The sequence below is a fragment of the Chiloscyllium plagiosum genome, chromosome 19 (genome assembly GCF_004010195.1).
Source record: "Chiloscyllium plagiosum isolate BGI_BamShark_2017 chromosome 19, ASM401019v2, whole genome shotgun sequence".
NCBI classification, from domain to species: domain Eukaryota; kingdom Metazoa; phylum Chordata; class Chondrichthyes; order Orectolobiformes; family Hemiscylliidae; genus Chiloscyllium; species Chiloscyllium plagiosum.
Window position 1 is genome coordinate 43,348,485 of NC_057728.1, and position 19,296 is coordinate 43,367,780.

Genomic DNA, 19,296 nt, shown 5'->3' on the forward strand with positions numbered 1-19,296 from the left:
CCATAAGTTCAGTGTGAATAAACAGAACAATTCACAGGAGTGTCTCATTTACATTTATTCCAAAAAAAACCTTCCATTAAGCAGAAAAATATGATTCACTAAAACACTTACATTCTGGGAATAATTTAATATAATTCTGTACATTACCCTACACATACATTAAATTTATTGATATACTGATTATACATTATTACATGTTACACCTTAACAAATGATGTAATAGGTAAACCTATCAATTCAATTATCAAATCAAGTGATCAGCAAAGATCCTTGTTCTAGATGGCTTACCTACGTACTTCATCATGGTAGGAAGGCAGGGTGTGTGTCATTCTTACTGCTCTTGGTGTTGATGGTGGTGATGTTTCACATTTTATTGTGGCTTTATCTTCACGACCTTCTTCCTGCACAGCTGCAATCTACAGTAAAAAGTAGCATTAATAATACACTCGTTTCGCTTGTTATTTAAAACTCCTTATATTCATATATTCTGATATTGAAAATAAGAGGAGTAGGCCATTCAGCCCTTCAAGCCTGCTCCACCATTCATTATGATCATGGCTGATCATCCGACTCAATAGCCTGTTCTTGCTTTCCCCCATATCCTTCGATCCCTTTAGCTCCAAGTGCTATATCCAAGTTCGTCTTGAAATCATGCAATGTTTTAGCTGCAATTGCTTACTGAAAGTTAATTTAAATATGACAAGAATTTGATAACTATCACTTGTTTATTCACGTATGACCATAAATAATCTGAGAATAATACATTCAGCAATGTTAAACAAATAATGACATTGGATAAGTATGGAAATATCCTTTAAGGTTTGTAAATGTGGAACTTAAAGAATAACTATCTTGAAAATCTAAACGTACACCTTTCTTATGGAATGTTGTTAATGTAATTACCTTTCTCCGATGCTTCCTTAGGTCACTAGGCTGATGGTTGCAAAACAGCAAAAACATAAATTAGACTGGAAGTGCAGAATGCCAATGAAAATATTATTTCATTTTACAATTTGACATTGAATAAGTGTTTACCATGTGCCATACATAAAAAGCCAATAGAGATGTTTATAACCAGAGCTTCGAACATGCTTGGGAACCTAGACTCCTAGGTTTTCCATTCAAAAATATCATGTAAGTCTCTATTTTAAGCTTGAACTATGATGATGGCCCATGCTTTCTGTGATCTAAAAAGTTGAAATTCACAAGACTTATCTGTAGATTATCTTATGTGATCATGAATAAGTTACTACAAAAATACATATTAGTGCTGTTAAAAACATGTGTCAGCATTTGCATTAAAATTTTAAAATAGCGTATTGATTTAGGCCTCATTCCCAAACTCACCAATGTCATGACACCCATACGATCAATGTCTCGAGCAGGGCTACGTGCTCTGAATTTGGGTGTTGAATGTCCACTGATTGGAGGAGAGGAGCTGGCTAATGATGAAGCAGTGACAGAACCTGTAATAGATCTCACTGGATGCATTCTGGCCAAATTTAGACCTTCAAGGCTAACACTACCCACTCGATTCTCAATTTCCTCAGCACGAAGTTCAGTTGATTCTTTTTCCTCCTGAATTAACCTGGAAAATCCACAATGGTTTGAATTGAGAAAGAAAATCATGCATTACTGTGCATACCTATAAAATTATCACATGTGCTAGCAATAGGTTGTACTATTATTAGCTCTAAAGATACATTTTCAATTCATTAAAATGTCATTCAATGAAGTTCAATTAAATTATCGATATACTGTGCCATGAAGAGCTATAATGCTGACTTATGCCCATTATTCTTTGTACTGTGAACTCACAGGCTTTTTAATATTCCCCAAAACAGGGGTTTGAGACTTCCAAAGATAATACAAAAAAAACCCAAAAACTGTCATGCAAGTTCTGGTCTGATGGCTCTTGATTTCCTGATGGCGAGCTTAAAACAGGAAAGAGCATGTAAAGGGAGCCTGTAATATCTCATTACTTCGGCATGAAAAAGGGGAAAACAGAAAAGAAAGTAATTTGGGGCAGCAGAAAAGTATAAATAATCAATTAAAAAGCTATTAGAAGGTGCAAGAGCCATTCCATTTCTGAAAATGTGAAATGTGCTTGACAGAAAATAAAGTCGAGAGCACTAAAAGAAATAGGTCATCAATTTCTAACAAGTCCATAAATGACTATTTTAACAGTGACCAATATATGTTATAGAGTCATAGAGGCAGAGAGATGTACAGCACAGAAACAGACCCTTCGGTCCAACCTGTCCATGCCGACCAGATATCCCAACCCAATCTAGTCCCAACTGCCAGCACCCGGCCCATATCATTCCAAACACTTCCAGATACCTTTTAAATGTTGCAATCGTACCCGCCTCCACCACTTCCTCCGACAGCTCAAACATTCATGTTCCACCCTCTGAGTGAAAAAGTTGCCCTTTAGGTCTCTTTTATATCTTTCCCCTCTCACATTAAACCTATGCCCTCTAGTTCTAGACTCCCCCACCCCAGGGAAAAGACTTTGTCTATTTATCCTATCCATGCCCGTCATGATTTTATGAACCTCTATAAGGTCAGCCCTCAGCCTCCAATGCTCCAGGGAGAACAGCCCCAGCCTATTCAGCATCTCCCTATAGCTCAAAACTTAAAACCCTGGCAACATCCTTGCAAATCTTTTCTGAACCCTTTCAAATTTCACAACATCCTTCTGATAGGAAGGAGATCAGAACTGCACGCAGTATTCCAAAAGTCGCCTAACCAATGTCCTGAACAGCCGTATTTCCTGCTTTTGTGCAGTGTCAATATTTGTTAGTCCTGTGAAGAGCCATGGAAGATTTTCCTGTGTTAAAATGACAAATCAAAAGCAAGCTGTTGTTTTCATTGGTGGAACTGATATATCAAAGGAATAATCAATTTTCGGCAGAGTTTGAAAAGGTTCATTTGGATAAAACATTCAACATAATCAATTTCACTACAAAAATGGAATTTATTGATTTATTATCATGTGTTGCATGCTACAAAATACAGTGAAAAGTTTTGTATAGTGTCGCCACTCTCCAGTGCCATCTTAAAACATAGAAAATGCCTAGCAAGTTCATATTTTTCCAATATTTTAAGAAGCTCCACACAAGTCGAGCTGTGCCCAAATATCTCTTCCTGAAATGTCCTGTTTATTCTGTTCTGATTTTCTTCTATGGCACATATTCTTATTGAAATAAACTGACCTAGACTATATAATATACACCAAAATGTGGCTCACCATTCAGTTGATACAGGTATGACTCTTAATTGATTGTCTTCCAGACACACTCCCCTTTCTAATTTATCCCTATTTAAAACTTTTGCAGCTGTTGATATAGTACAGTGATCACAACTCCTTAAGTTTTAAGATAGCTATAAGGATAAGTTAGGATCTTGTGGCAAGGTACTAAATTGGGGGGACGGCAAATTACATCAGTATTAGGCAGGAGGTAGAGAGTGATAATTGGGAGGAGCTGTTATTAGGCAAGTCCACATTTGACATGTGGGAATTGTTTAAAGATATGCTGATGAGAGGTCAGGACCGGCATGTTCTAGTAAGGAGTAAGGACAAAGATAGCAAGGTAAGGGACCCTTGAATAACAAGGGAGGGAAAAAGAAGAATACATAAGGTTTAAGAAGCTGAAATTGGACAGGGCCTGTAATAAATATAAAGAAAACAGGAAAGAACTCGAGCAGGGAATTAGGAGCAAGGGGCCATGAAATGATCTTGGCAAATAGGGTTAAAGAGAGTCATTCTAGGGAGGAGGTAGGACCACTCAAGGATAAAGGAGAGAACTTGTGCTTAGAGGCAGAGGATATGGATGAGATCCTAAATGAATTATTTGTGTCAGTATTCACCTAGAAGAAGGATATAGAGGATAGTGAGATGTGTTGGAACATGTTAATTTGCTACAGCATTTTGAGATTAAGAAATAAGTGGTGTTAGGTCTCTTGAACAGAACAAAAGTAGATAAGCCCCCAGGGCCTGATGGTATCCACCCCAGGTTATTGAGAGAGGTAAGACAGGAGATTGCTGGGGCCTTGACTAAGATCTTTGTATCCTAGTGAGGTCACTGTAGGACGGGCCAGTAGCTAATGTTGTTCTTCTGTTCAAGAAGAGAAATAGGGACAATCCAAGAAACTATAGACTGGTGAGTCTCACACGGATGGTTGGGAAACTACTGGAGAAAATTCTTAGGGATAGGATTTATGTGCATTTTGAGAAGCATGGCCTAATTAGGGACAGCCAGCATGGCATTGTGCGGGGCAAGTCATGTCTTACTAACGACTGGAATTTTTGAAGATTATCCATGAAGGTAGAGCAGTGAATGTTGTCTATATGGATTTTAAGAAGGCTGTTGTCAAGGTCCATCATGATAGCCTCAACCAAAATATTAAGATGCATGGGATCCATTGTGACTTGGCGCACGAATTCAGAATTTGCTTGCCCATAGAAGGCATAGAGTAGTGAATGGAAGATTATTTTCCAGGCTGGAGGTCTGTGCCTAGTCTGTACCGGGACTTCTGCTGTCTGTGATATATATAAATGATTTGGATGAAATGCCAATGAGGTATGAATTATATGGAGAAGCTAGAAAAACTCAGGTTGTTTTCTTCAGTGTGGTGGAAGCTGAAGCAAGACTTGATAGAAGTCCATAAAATTATGAAATGCATAGGTAGGGTTGATGGTTCAGAATCTTTTTCCTCGATTTGAAATGTCTAAAACTAGGAGGCATGCATTTAAGGTGAGATGGAGACAGTTCAAAGGAGATGTAAGGGGCAATTTCTTTTACACAGAGAGTGGTAGGGGTGTGAAACACACTGTCAGGGGTAGTGGTGGAGGTAGATACAATACGGGCATTTAAGAGACTTTTAGATAAGCACATAAATATGCAAAGAATGGAAAGATATGGTCCAAGGGCAGGCAGAAGAGATTAGTTTAATTTGGCATCATGTTTAGCACAACATCGTGAGCCAAAGGGCCTGTTCCTCTGTTGTATTCTTTTATGTTCTATGTACATAATAGAACCCTTTCACATTGTACCTATTTCTACAACCTTGTAGCTGTAAGCATTATCCTATGAATATCGACATCAAGATGTATCTGTCATACCTCAGGCAATCTGTAAGATTATAGCTCATTAATAAAATATAACATGGCAGATAGACAAAAGAACAGTAGTCACCTTATTTCATTGTTAATAGCATCAAGTTGTTCTTGCAACATCATCGCAAGAGTCTGAGCATCAGAGTGCCCACTAGGTGAAAGCAGATCCATGGAACTAAATATGGTTTCTCTGTCATCGTCGTCAATGTCTGACATTTCAGTGTCACTCTCAAATTGTTGGCTGCTCAGCATGCTAATATGTTGAGTTCTGCTCCATTCTTTGTCGCCGATTGTTTGTATCTGAAATACAGAAAAAGTCAAAATTCTACAGTGTTTCTCATAACTTTTGACATAACACATATTCTGAAGGAGAGTCACTGGAATCAACATGTTAATTCTGCTTTGTCTCCAAAGACGCTGCCAGACTTGCTGAGTTTCTCCAGCAATTTCTATTTTTAGTTCAAACCTTCAGCATCTGCAGTTAATTGTTTTATTCCCAGTCTCTTCAAATTTTCCTATGCTTCTCGGCTGCACCCCAGTGTTGAGTGCATACTATCCAACAACCAACCAGGCTCTCAGATTGTTACCTGCACCTCAGAAAGAATTTCTAAACAGAGTACTTGTTATGTATTCTAAACATGGGACTTAATAAAAGTACGAGGGAAATTTATTCTTCCTGAGTGATAAGCTGCAACCACACACTCTCCATGCCTCTTTGATGGCAATTCTGAGATATCAACCAACTTTTATATATGAAAGCTAAACAGTATTTCTGAAAAATATTTGAACACATTGTCTGTTGTTAAATAGCATTTGTTTCAGTTTTTTAAATTAAAGATAAAAGCTAAGAATAGAAACAAATCAAAGAAGCAAAAAAAATTGGATGTGTAGTTTTCTCCTGTATTTTTCCACTTCAAGGTATTTTTATATTTTGTGTATTTATCATGTTTATATGGTGTAAGAGTTTTTTGACATTTTTGTGTATTTCTATCATGCTGCACAATAAGATCATTTAAAAATATGTCTTGCAATTAGGTTTGTGTTAAAATGTTGTAAGGTGGGCCATCCTGAGCTTAAAGTCAGGTCTGAAGAGACAAAAAAAAAGGACAACGTTGAACTAAACTAAAATGCACATTCACAACAGACACATACACATACAGACATTTGTCTACAGCAAATGAGCTAAACAATATCCATCTCCTGTACTGCTGTACCTTGAGACACCCCCTGCAAGAAACATAGTATGATCACATGTAGGTGTCTCTGGGTAGTCAGGATTAGATTGATAGCCATGTCAGATAACTCATTTGAAGGTATTGCATCATATGCCATAAACCAGAGAGAGGAAATTGCACAAAACCGTAGCTCTCAAGGACATCTCTGCTGCATCTGAAAGCTTTACTCAAACAATCATGGGAAGACATTGGAGTATTTGTTGGCAGAGTGACCATATTCTTGTACATATCATCTCATTAAGCAACTACTACTGTGAGTTTATATTGTTGCTCATGGACTTAAGAAGATGGTTATCACAAAGTGGAAACTATCCAAAACTGTTTCCTGCATCTTTGATAGCCGATATACTAAGGGCCTTAGAGGCTAGTGAGAACCCTGTGGAAGAGTCTTCCACATTTGTTAGTAAGAAATCAATTACACACCTTTCCTTCACCTTATACAATGGTAACTTTTTGCAGTTGAAGACCTTGAAGGCTTTTTGAAACTGTTTTCTTTCTGCTTTGACTGCAAATTAGATTAGTTTGCTTTGACCATAATGTCTGAAAAATTGTATTTTGGAAAGAAAGGTAAAACATGTTATAAATCATCATCACAGCTTGGTATGGCAACTGCTTTGCCCAGGACCATAAGAACCTACAAAAAGTTGTGAACACAGCCCAGACCATCATGCAAGCCCACCTCCCATCCACTGCCTCCATTGCCACTTCTCGTTGCTGTGGAAAGGCAGCCAACATTATCAAAGACTCCTCCCACCCAATTATAATCTCTTCCAACGTCTTTTTCAGGCAGAAGATATAAAAGCTTAAAACATATGTACTAATAGGTTCAAGAACTGCTTCTTCCCCACTGTTAATAGACTGCTGAATGGACCTCTCAAATTTCAAAACTAATGTTGATCTTGCTTTTAATGCACCTTCTGTGCAGCTGTAACTTTGTATGCCTCGCTCTGTTCAATCACCCTATGATCTGTATGTCCTTGTATGCTATGATCTTTCTGTATTGCATGCAAAACAAAGCTTTTCACTGTACTTAGGTACATGTAACAATAATAAATCAAATCAATATTTTGCTGTAAGTATTTTGATTTATTACTTCAAACTTAATTGAAAAATTCAAGGAACAATAATAATCGTTTTTAGATTATTCAATTCTATATTAATTCAAATATAAGGTGCAAACCTTTGGTTCTTCTCTGTGTCCTGCTATACGCCCCTTCTGTGATCGTCTTCGCACTTTGGAAGACCTATAATGGTCAGACTGACTATCTATCAATGACCCCATGGAATATCGCATATCAGGTGAAGTATCCAAACGTTGCCTGGAAAGTAATAGTTTTTGCATTATCTTGTAGAAAGAGTAATGGATCAGTCTTTTCAGTATTTAAAATTAAATTGTTTTAGTAAAGCAATTGTATTATTTTTATATTGTAAAAGCTGCAATGTTAATGCAAATTACAACAGTTGTATACTCAAGCAATATTTCATTGGCTATAAACTGTTTTTTGATATCCTGAGGTCAAAAATGTATTAATTGTAAGTCACTTCTTTCTTTACAGAAAAGAAAATACCCCCCACAATTTATCTATGAATCATTGAGCAATTAGAAAAATAACTGCAGAGTAAGAAGCCATTTAGTCCATCAAGTTCCACTATGGCCATAAGTGGTGCCTGTTAAAGTGGCTCAGCCTTCATTCCATGAAACAAAAATCTGTGGAAACACACAGCAACAGCTTTATTTGAGTTTTCTTCTGTCCAGTTTTCTCTCTGGACCCTGAGATAATTTCTTTTGGTGTGGTATAAGCCTGTAGGTATATTTGTCACAAGGTTCTCATGAATTGCTGGCCATTTGGCAGAGGAGAATTTGTGGGCATCTTACTGCCTCTAGGCCATTTTTAAGGAGTCAGTCTGGGCAATGGGAGCAAAAGACAAGCAGCTTTGTAATATAGTTAGAAAGTTTAGTAAAATCAAAAATTGGAGGTCAACAGGAGTGTCAGTGTTCTAGGATCAATTTGAGGTCTTATGCAGCTGGAGTACTTACACAGAAGTTGGCTTACTGTAGGCTTGCAGCTGTAATTACCTTTTTCAAAAAGAAACAATACCTTATGGCACACTCTTTCTCCCCTACCTGCAACTTTAGCCTGCAGCTCCTTAAGTCCTGGAGGACCTCTTATTGCTACTACAATGTCAAGAGCTAATTTCTACCATTAATTGACCATTTCTTTGAAAATCCTTTTGGGCAGTTATCACCAGGTCCAGTACCAGGTTTGGAATCAGATTCGATCCCAATATTGGGGTCCCGAGAGAAAAACAATCCCTGACTTACAAAATTTGGTAACACACTGCCATGTGGCACATTCTGGTGATCACATCCCAGCTGAACATTAATTGAGTGATTTCATTCCATCAATGAAAAATACTGAGGACACCTTGACTGCCCATGTAAGCAGTTTATAATATGCAACAAATTCTAGATTTGCTTCTGCTGCTCACTGTGAAAGAATCAAAGAGAAAACAGCCAGTGAATCAAATCTGAGAGGCTCCTCTCCTTCTGACTGGTTTCATCAAAATGGATTTAACTGACAGGCCAGTCAAGCATGACATAGGTCACCTAGCAGATGTGCTTCTGTGCAGCATATTGCGAAGTCCTGGAGATTCCACGAGCAGATCCCTGAAAGGAATTAGTGACAGAGAAATTCAGGGCTGTGGTGACCTTGATAATGACTGGCAATTCATATTCACCCAGTCCACTGAAGAATAGATCTTATTCCAAGAGGCTGAAGATTTCAGAGCTAAATTGCCATGGGAGTCTGAGTCTCTTGAACCACTTTTGTTCAGTTGCATTGGGAAAGCTGATAATCTTCGAGGAGAAAGTGAGGACTGCACATGCTGGAGATCAGAAGAAGGGATTCCTGAAGAAGGGCTCATGCCCGAAACGTCGATTCTCCTGCTCCTTGGATGCTGCCTGACCTGCTGCGCTTTTCCAGCAACACATTTTCAAAGCTGATAATCTGCCTGTCGATAGTGAGCCATGTGTATGTTCTCCTTACAGTGGAAGCTCTGCGTCCACCCTCTCTGTCCGCTGGAGCTGCACATGATTCAGCAGGAAATAGATGCTGCTGCTTGTGATGGTCCTGCTGATCTAGAGTGTTTAGTGTTGTTGTTGCTACTGCTCTTCCTCCTCCTGAACCTTACTTGAGACCTAAAGTAGAGCTGTGAAAACCATTGTACTGCAGTGAAAGTTGACAACAGAGAAATGTAGATCCAGGTGAACAAATTCCAAGATAGTAGAATTAACTTTCACAAAACTGGAATCTAACTCAAGGACTGTGAAAGCACATGCTCTAAAGAAGCACTGATAGCAAACACCTTTGACTTAGGCAAGGAAGTAGCTGTGCTGCTTTGATATTTAAAGGGTCTCAAGTGTGTTGATCTTGAGTTTGAGCCACCTGGAAACCCTTTGGCAAACAGGGACAGATTATGGGATTGGACAGATTATGGGATTGAGACTTCATTCAATTGTCTTTCTATATGGTTAAATCTCAGACCTCAGTACTCCACAGCAGTTTCCTATGTGCATAAGTTAAAGGTGAATGTAAGCAGGGTCACATTGGATTTATGTGATAATATTTCATTAACTTTTTAAAGATAACTGCACCTCCTCCATGATAACAGTTAATACTGGAGCCCCACAAGGATGCATCCTCAGCTCCAGCGGACAGAGAGGGTGGACGCAGAGCTTCTGCTGTAAGGAGAACATACACATGGCTCACTATCGACAGGCAGATTATCAGCTTTGAAAATGTGTTGCTGGAAAAGTGCAGCAGGTCAGGCAGCATCCAAGGAGCAGGAGAATTGACGTTTCGTGAGGAAACTGGAGAAATCTGAGTTCATTCCTTGTGGTTGGAGGGTTCCTAAGCGGAAGATGAAGTGCTCTTCCTCCAGCTGTCATGTTGCTATGGTCTGGCGATGGAGGACTCCAAGGACCTGCATGTCCTTGGTGGAGTGGGAGGGGGAGTTGAAGTGTTGAGCCACGGGGCGGATATGGAAGGATCCCTTGGGGCCTTGGAGCGAAGTAAGGGGGGAGGTGTGGGTGCAAGTTTTGCATTTCTTGCGGTTGCAAGGGAAGGCGCAGGGAGTGGAAGTTGGGTTGGTGGGGCGTGTGGACCTGACGAGGGAGTCCCGGAATGAGTGGTCTTTTCGGAACGCTGATAAGGGAGGGGAGGGAAATATATCCCTGGTGGCGGGGTCCGTTTGGAGATGGCAGAAATGACGATGGATAATATGATGTATATGGAGGTTGGTGGGGTGGTAGGTGAGGACCAGTGGGGTTCTGTCCTGGTGGCGATTGGAGGGGTGGGGCTCAAGGGCGGAGGAGCGGGAAGTGGAGGAGATGCGGTGGAGAGCATCGTCGATCACGTCTGGGGGGAACTTGCGGTCGGTCTTCTTCCGCTGCACCCGATGTGGCCTCCTCTATATTGGGGAGACAGGCCGCCTACTTGCGGAATGTTTCAGAGAACACCTCTGGGACATCCGGACCAACCAACCCAACCACCCCGTGGCTCAACACTTCAACATTTTCAGCTCTGATCTCCAGCATCTGCAGTCCTCACTTTCCCCTACTGTACTAGCTGACACCCACAACCGTGTTGCCAAACTCCAAATGAACGCCATCTACAAGTTTGCTGATGATACCACTGTGGTAGGACGGATATCTAACAAAGAGTCAGGATACAGAAAGGAGATAGAAGGCTTTGTGATGTAGTGCAATGAGAACAACCTCTCTGTCTATGTCAGCAAAACTAAAGAATTGATCACTGATTCAGAAAGAAAGAAGGAGAACATGCCCCCACCTACGGCAACGTAGCTGAGGACGAGATGGTAGACAACATCAAGTTCCTAGGAGTGATGATAACCGACAACCTGTCCTGGACTTTCCACATAGATGTGATGGTCAAGAAGACACAATAGTGCCTCTTTTTCCTCAGGCGCCTCAGGAAAGTTGACATGTCCACAAGGACCCTCACCAACCTTACTGAAGGTGCACCACTGAAAGGATACTGTCCACGTGCATAAGGGCCTGCTATGGCAACTGCTCTGTCCAGGACCATAAGGAACTACAGAAGGTTGTGTGCACTGCCCAGACCATCATGGAAGCCAATTTTCCATCCATGGACGCCATTTACATGGCTTGTGGCCGCGAAAAGGCTTTCGACATCATCAAAGACCCATCGCACACGGGTAATGCTCTCCTACAACCTCTTCTGTCAGGCAGAAGATACAGAAGCCTAAGCACATGGATCAGTGGGTTCAGGAACAGCATCTTCCTGTCTACGCTTTTTTTTCACCCTGTGATCTGTATGCCTTTGCTTACTATGATTTGCCTGTACTGCTGGTAAACAAAGGTTTTCATTGTATTTAGGTAGCCAAGACAATAAATCAATCAATTGATTAAACCATTTTAATAAGTATATAAAACACATGTCCAGGAGTTTTTATGTGGTCAACTAATTCATTGATATCCTGTAAGGTAGGAATTTATTTGGTAATCTAAACCTAGTCTGCAACATTAGTGACTCTATACTCTCACCAAGATGATTGACTTGAAATTGCATTTTGAAGCCACTGGTTTAGGACATCTCAGCTTAGATAATTAATGTTAGACGTTCATTTGATGTAATCTTTTGCATTATAATAATTCTTGATATATAAGCAAATCTGGCAAACAATTTGAACAATACAATGACACAAATAGCAAATAAGGAGGAATCACGGGTTGATCTTTCCTGGTATTGCTTTAGGGAGAAAAATTATTCAAGATACTAGGAGAACTCTGCATTCCTTTTTTGAACAGTATCACAATATCCATCTAACTAAATGGCCTTGCTTTAATATCTCATCTGAACAAAAGCATGTCAGATCATAGAATACTATCCCAGAAATACACTGAAGTGTCTCTTGTTTGGTGGACAATACCCAAAATTCAAAATCCTCTAACTCAGAGGTACGAGGGTGTATCAACTGAGCCAAACCAAAACAATTTAAAATATGTAAGAGAGATTCTATTCATTTCTTTTTAAACTGTTTTATGTTAAAAGACTGTTTTATATTAAAAATTTCCGATTGTTCCCTTAGAGTGTAAATGGCAAGTTCAGATTTTCTGGTTCCAAATTGTACAGCTCGATGGTATGCGAAGTACATTATGTTTTATCACCAGCACCTCCTCCCACATTCTCAGTATTCAAATATTAATTTGTGAGGAATTGGCCTTTGTAATCTGCAAAAAAATTGAGTTAACTTGTTGCTTCTAGTGCTGGAAGCTCATCATGCAGTACGAAGTTAATTTTGGATTCCAACCATACATTAATTGGAATGTGCTAAACTCACTAATCATCTATAAGATTTTTGTTTACATTTACTGCTGACATCAGTGCTGCTTGTAACTTATAGTTTGGTTGTTTTGATACTATTTTATGCAACATCTCCAATATTGCATGGATCCTTTCACACAAACCATTGCTGTATGGATTTTCTTTAGCAGTACTCATTAGTGTAATTTTAAGTTCTCACACATTTCCTGACATTCACTATTCACAGAATCATTGTCCGTCAAAAATTTGTGTTCTAAGGCTACTTTGTCCACTTCTATCTGGCTGTTCTTATTGTTTATCACTGAGGATATCTTAAACTGTTTGTCTTTTCTATGACAGAGGAACCTCGATTATTCGAATATCGAATTATCCAAAGGAGATCTCTAGGTCCCGATAGAAACATTACATCAAAGACGTGTTTCCAACACTGGTCATGTCTTTTGTTTACAGTGATTAAAAGTGAACTCGGCTTATTGAAATGCTGGCGAGAACAGTCCTGGACTGATGGGAGCCCAGGCACCATCTCCAAATGACTGACCTCCTGCCTCTCTCTCTCTCACCACACTTTTCCTGGAGTTCTATACAGATGTGGGACAAAGAACTGAATATCTGTCTATTACATTTACAGAGGAACCTCGATTATCCGAACGAGATAGGTGGGCACTATTTTGTTTAGATAATCGATTGTTTGGTGAATTAATTCAATGCCTTTCCTCTGGGGCTCGGAGTTTTCTGTTAAATCCACTCCCCATTCCCAGATAATCTCTCCAACATTGTCTTGTGCAGGGCAAAGGGGGAACCTGTCAAAACGTTGTGGTAAAAAATTGTGCGTGTGCCTGTGTGTGCGCATGCGCGCTATTTGGAGACTCACCCCACAAAAGGCGGCAGCAGCAGCCTTGTTGGTGTCCAGTCAGACTGCTCCGGGGAGGGGAGCAGGGGTGGGTGGGCGGGGGTGGACAGGGGGCAGTGTTGGATGGGGTTGGGGAGCAGGGAACGGTGTTGGACGGGGTTTGGGGTACGGACGGGTGGGGGATGGTGTTGGATGGGATTGGGGCCAGGGCTCATGCGTGGTGTGCTGCTGCCTAGTCTTCTGAATGGGGAGTGGACTTAACAGAAAACTCAGAGCCCCAGAGGAAAGGCATTGAATTAATTAACCAAATAATTGATTATCTGAACGAAATAGTGCCCATCCATCTCGTTCGGATAATCAAGGTTCCTCTGTAAATGTAATAGACAGATATTCAGTTCTTTGTCCCACATCTTCAGACATGTGCTCCAACTTCATTAAATTCCTGAGCTAAAGGAGTACTTAGAAACAGGTGGAGTGATGTCTGACTGTATTTAGTTCATATATTAATTCATAGCGTGCTCTATTCTACAAGGAACTTGCATTCTTTATCCTCAAGTCCAGCATCCTTTAACAGGAGCTTTATTTTTGTGTGGAAGGATAAGATCACTTATAAAATCATACAATACCAAACAGGCCCATCACCCATCGAGTCTGAGTAAACAAAATACTGCACTAAATCTACACTTGCGCGCACTTTCCAGCACTTGGCCCATAGCATTGAATACTATGACATCTTAAGTGCTCATTCAAATACCCCTTAAAAATTGGCAGGTTTCCTGCAGCAACTATCCTTCCATATAATGCAATGCAGATTCCAACCTTTGGGTCGAAAATCATGTCTTCAAATCTCCTCAAAACCTCTTGCCTTTGACCTTAAAATTGTGCCTGATGTTATTAACCCTTCTAGTAAGGGGAACAGTTGCTTCCTTTCATTCTTGACCATGCTTTTCATTATCTTATACACGTCTGAGCCTTCTCTGCTTTAAAGAAAATAATTCAAGATTATTCAGCTTCTCTTCATAGCGGAAGTGCTAATTCACATACAGCACTCTAGTGAATCACCTCTGCATCACCTCCTGTGATTTCACATTGTTCCTATTGTGTGGTGACCAGAACTGTACACAGTACTCTAGCTGTGGCCTAACCAAAGGCACATACAGTTCCAACAAAAGCTCCCTGCTCTGATAATTCATGCCTAACTGAAAAAGGCATGTATTCCATACTCATAACATCACCACCGGAAATGACATCACCACAGGAAATGACATCAACCCAAGGAACCCTAAACATATAAATAGAAACTGGGCCATACCACCAGTGCTTTCTCCACAGACACACTGATGACGTTACCTAGTATGGTGACAAAACGTCTGAAAATGAACATTCTAGCTTAGCAAGCAAACCTTCATCCAGAACCTCAACCTGAGCTACAAATGTTCTCAAAACTCTTAATTGCCCTATAAATCTGTCCTGCTACCTTCATTGATCTGTTGACAAGCACCCCAAAATCCTTTTGTTCTTCTGAGCTTCCTAGTCTCCTGCCATTTATTGAATGCTTCCTTGTCTTTTAACTCTTCCAAAGTGCATCACCTCACATTTTTCAGTGTTCAATTCAATCTGCCACTGGTGTGCCCATCCGATCAATCGGTCTCTATTCTCCTGTAACCGAAGACCTTCTTCCTCATTTCAACCACTCTTCATCGTTCATGTGGAAAGCCAATCTTTGTGTCATCCACAAAGTTACTTGTCATTACCCCACATTTTCTTCTTGAACACTTATTCATACCATGAACAATAATGGATCCAACACTGGTCCCTGTTGTACACCATTGGACACCAACCTCCATTGTTCATGCAATTTCCATATAAATCCTCTTCTTATCAGTCAGACTCTTATTTGCAGAGGTCAATAACATTTCTTGGACACCTTACTGAGAATATCCAGGTTTCCTCAATGGAATACAATAACGTCCAGATCTCATGAATTGAAAGTTGACAGTTTAACTGAACACAAATACTTCATCATTCATCATGTCCTAATGCATTTTTTTTTCTTGTTTTTATCAAATCATTATTCGGTAACAATGTTGTGTCACTCTGGAAGACATCAGTACTTAAGAAATGATGTAGTCCTGCAATTTCACAGGAGAGAACCAGTTTCTTTAAAGATAAAATCATGAGACCATAAGACATAGAAGCAGATCTAGGCCATTTGGCTCATCAGGTCTGCTCTGCTTTTCAGTGAGATTAAGGCTAATCTGATAACTTCAACTCCATTTTCTTGCCTTTTCCCAAGGCAGGAATTATTACTGAATCTAAAATAGGTCAAGCTATAGTATTCTTTGATCTTATTTTTAGCTGTTTTGTCTAGAATTTCCAAATAACAGTTCAGCCAACTGACACCACTCAGTATTGAGATACAACCACTATCTGATATTAAACGACTGAATGTATCAACAACAAAGATATTCATCTACTTACTTGTCATGATCCCTGCAGATTTGTGCATGATCTGAAAGCTTAAACACTAGCAGACTCTGGAATTTCTAGCTTGAATTTCTTTAGCCTTTTATGAAATCGCTCCACCTGCATGACATGTTCTTCCATGCACTGATTGTCCATCTTATTAAATTTATCAAATATTAACAATACTTTGTAGGCTTCCAATAAGTCATCCTTTTTGTAATTCTGTCCATAACTTATATTGAATCTTCAATTCCTGTTCAATATTCAGGTTTTCTTTATATTCAGTTCCAAAAATACTTTATTTCTAGTTTTACTCCTTCCTGGCAAGGATAAAGTCAAAACCATACCTTGCTTCTTCTTGGTTAGAGAAGTGAACTGAGACTGCATTTTCATGTCATTCTCCACTGCTTGTATGGTTCCAATTCTGAAAACACCAGTAGATAATCATAATTTGTGAACCTGAAGCATGACACAGCTACTTCATTCTGAAAAATCACCAGGATCTTTGCTTCTGCCAAAAACAGGAGTTACCTTCTGCCTTTTTTATCTTTCCACCTGAAGAAATCAAGGTTAATCATCTGCTATCACATCTCATAAATCGATATCTAGATGTTGAATTACGCAGCAAAAGTCTTTCAGAGATTTACAAGGGCTTATTATAAATCTATAGTTCGGCACAAATATCAGTTTCCATTTTTGCCTTCCGAACCTTTTCCCTCTATAGAAGCCAACACCCCTTTGAGGAAGAATACAACTCTTAAATACAAAGTCTCATCACCTGCTTTCAATACAATGCTGGAGCTGTTCTGTTTGAGCTGAAGGGGCTTGCATTTCTAATCCTGACAACTATTTCTCTGAACATCATTCCTGTTTGCTCCATGACCCCCATCCATCTCAGCTTCTCAACTAAATAACTCCACATTGGCAAACCACTAGCCTCACCACATCATGCCTGCTCTTGGAGCAACTCAGCCACCATTTTAGGCTTTCAATCATTTACTTTGGAGCTGATGGAGATCTTTGAGTTGCATGTTTTTGCCAGGCCACTTTTAATGCAAGGGCATCCATATATCTCATTCTTATGAAGGATCCTCAAACCCTGTCACAGTTAGGGAATGTGGTTTTATTGAAGTAGGTGGTGGTGTTTGCTTACTTCCCTGCTATTTGTGATTAGCCTCCATTTGCATCTGTTGGAGACACTTGAAAAGCTTGGCATCTTCATAGATGCTCCTTCTCCCCTTTGAAAGGTCTTAGGGTAGAGAGCCTACGAATTAGTGGAGATATGGAATATTCTTCAGGAAGAATTTGAGAACATTCTTGAAGCGTCTTGTCTGCCCTCCTGGTAAACACTTGCTATTACATAGTTTGGAGTAGATAATTAGTTTTGAATATCTAGTGTCAGGCAGGATCAGATTGGTAAAACAGTACAGGAGTATATCATTTGGCCCTTCAAGCCTTCAAACCATCTAATATAATCATGGCTGATCTAGTTGTGGTCGCAGCTTCACTTTCCTGACTGCATTCTATAATCTTTGACTCCCTTGTCTATAAAAACAAGGGAGTCAAAACTTATACCAGTAAATTTAAAGAATTAGCCTCCACCAGCTTTTTGGAAAGAGAATTTCATACTTTTATTACCCTTTGAGTGAAAAAAAACTTCTCATTTTGATCTTAAAAGGGATACCTCCTATTCTTAAATAATGTCTCCCAGTTGAAGTCTCCCTCCTCGGGAGAAATCTCCTTCTGGTGTGCATTAAATTCAGCTCCTTGGCAATGACTGCCCAACCATTGTGTTCTTTACTCTCAAAAATAAAATGTATCCTATTAAAATCTGAAAGAAATTAAAGAGCCTAAAAAACATAAAACAAAATCCATAATGTTACCATTTTTCTTGCTTATTTTCCAATTCTGCCAATACTACTGCCAAAGACCTTTCACTATCACTTAGTCTTTGTTTTTGCCTCCTGTAATGTATCTTATAATGTATTATTTTGCTATGTTTTCATACATTTGCAGCCTGATGTTATAGTGAATCTATGTACTATTGTTCTACCCATCAGTAGCATTTGATGACATCAACACAATCAGATGCATAGTGTTGCTGAAGTGGTGCACACTGACTTATAAAAACACAATGACTTATTGGGAAAAATGTCGATTGATAATTTACATTAACTGAACATGTATTGAAGTGAAAGGAAATCAATGAATGGTAACATTCACACAAAAAAGGCAGGAAATGAATGAAAGAAAACATGACTGCTAGTAGATAGAGAGGCAACAAGAAAAATGTTTCATAATCATGGATTCAAGAGACAAAAAGGTGACAAATAACACAAGGGACTGATACTGTGACACAAAGTTAGGAATTTTTCCCAAAGAAGTATGCAGTCTTGCAGAATTTGAGCCTGTGCTTGATGTGATGAGACTCAGGGTAGCATTTTATTACCAGAAGCAATTGAGAGGCTGCTACTAGGATGATTGCCGAACTGAGAATGTAGTGGGCCAGCAACCTGCAAGACTTGGCAGTGCCATTAATGGCTACATAAAGATGTAGACGGCACTTTTATGTTGAGATGCCCTCAAAGGCCAGATAAAATTTTAATTGAATGTGTTGGTCTCATACAAGCAAACCCATGTTCAGAGGGGTGTACTTTTCACTGTCAGTGCTGGTGAAATCTGGTAGAAGGCCATCATGACTTATCTGGCTGTCTCCCCATATTGTAGTGGCTCCTTCAAATGCTGGTAAAATGCCAAGAGAGCCAGAAAGTGATCAATGATTGGCAATTAAATTGGTTTAATTGGCCAGTCATTAAAAAAAATCCTGTAGCAAGGGAAAACATCACACTGTCTTCAGATGCCTTCCACTGCCACTTTCACATCACAATCCTTCTCCAGAGGGCTGGTAAAATCCAGCCCAAGATAAGAAGTAGGTAACATAAAGAGAAAGAAACACACATTTTATTTTTATTAGAATTGTAGATGAATCTTTTCATCTACGTGTGAAGTGATTTTTTTTAAGTTACAAGGCATTTGCCTTTAATTGACTATTTACATTCAAATTACCTGGACATGGATGGTTCCAACAAAGCAACAGATTGCATTTTCATTTGTTGAACCTCAGAATGAAATTTTTCAACTTCTTCTGCTAATCGTTCCTGTAAAAAACAATAATTGAGGAGATTCAGTACTGGTATGATACAATCTTTGTAAGCTGTAGGCTTACAACACAAAAGGGACTGGTCCTTACCAATT

The 19,296-nt window shown here is 39.5% G+C and overlaps 1 protein-coding gene across 10 annotated transcripts in view; it reads right to left on the reverse strand.

The window, feature by feature from the left end:
• Positions 1 to 19,296, reverse strand: part of ppfia2 (PTPRF interacting protein alpha 2) — a 540,387-nt gene that overhangs the window by 138,828 nt on the left and 382,263 nt on the right. For all 10 annotated transcript variants that reach the window (XR_006314523.1, XR_006314525.1, XR_006314524.1 and 7 more), the window contains 6 exons: positions 19,108 to 19,199; positions 7,538 to 7,676; positions 5,202 to 5,422; positions 1,348 to 1,588; positions 904 to 933; positions 289 to 416 (listed from right to left, as the gene is read on the reverse strand). Coding sequence is in view for 7 of the 10 variants with exons in the window: in XM_043709678.1 (XP_043565613.1) it covers positions 289 to 416; positions 904 to 933; positions 1,348 to 1,588; positions 5,202 to 5,422; positions 7,538 to 7,676; positions 19,108 to 19,199 (851 nt within the window). In the remaining 3 variants the exon portion in view is untranslated. The remainder of the gene's footprint in view (positions 1 to 288; positions 417 to 903; positions 934 to 1,347; positions 1,589 to 5,201; positions 5,423 to 7,537; positions 7,677 to 19,107; positions 19,200 to 19,296) is intronic.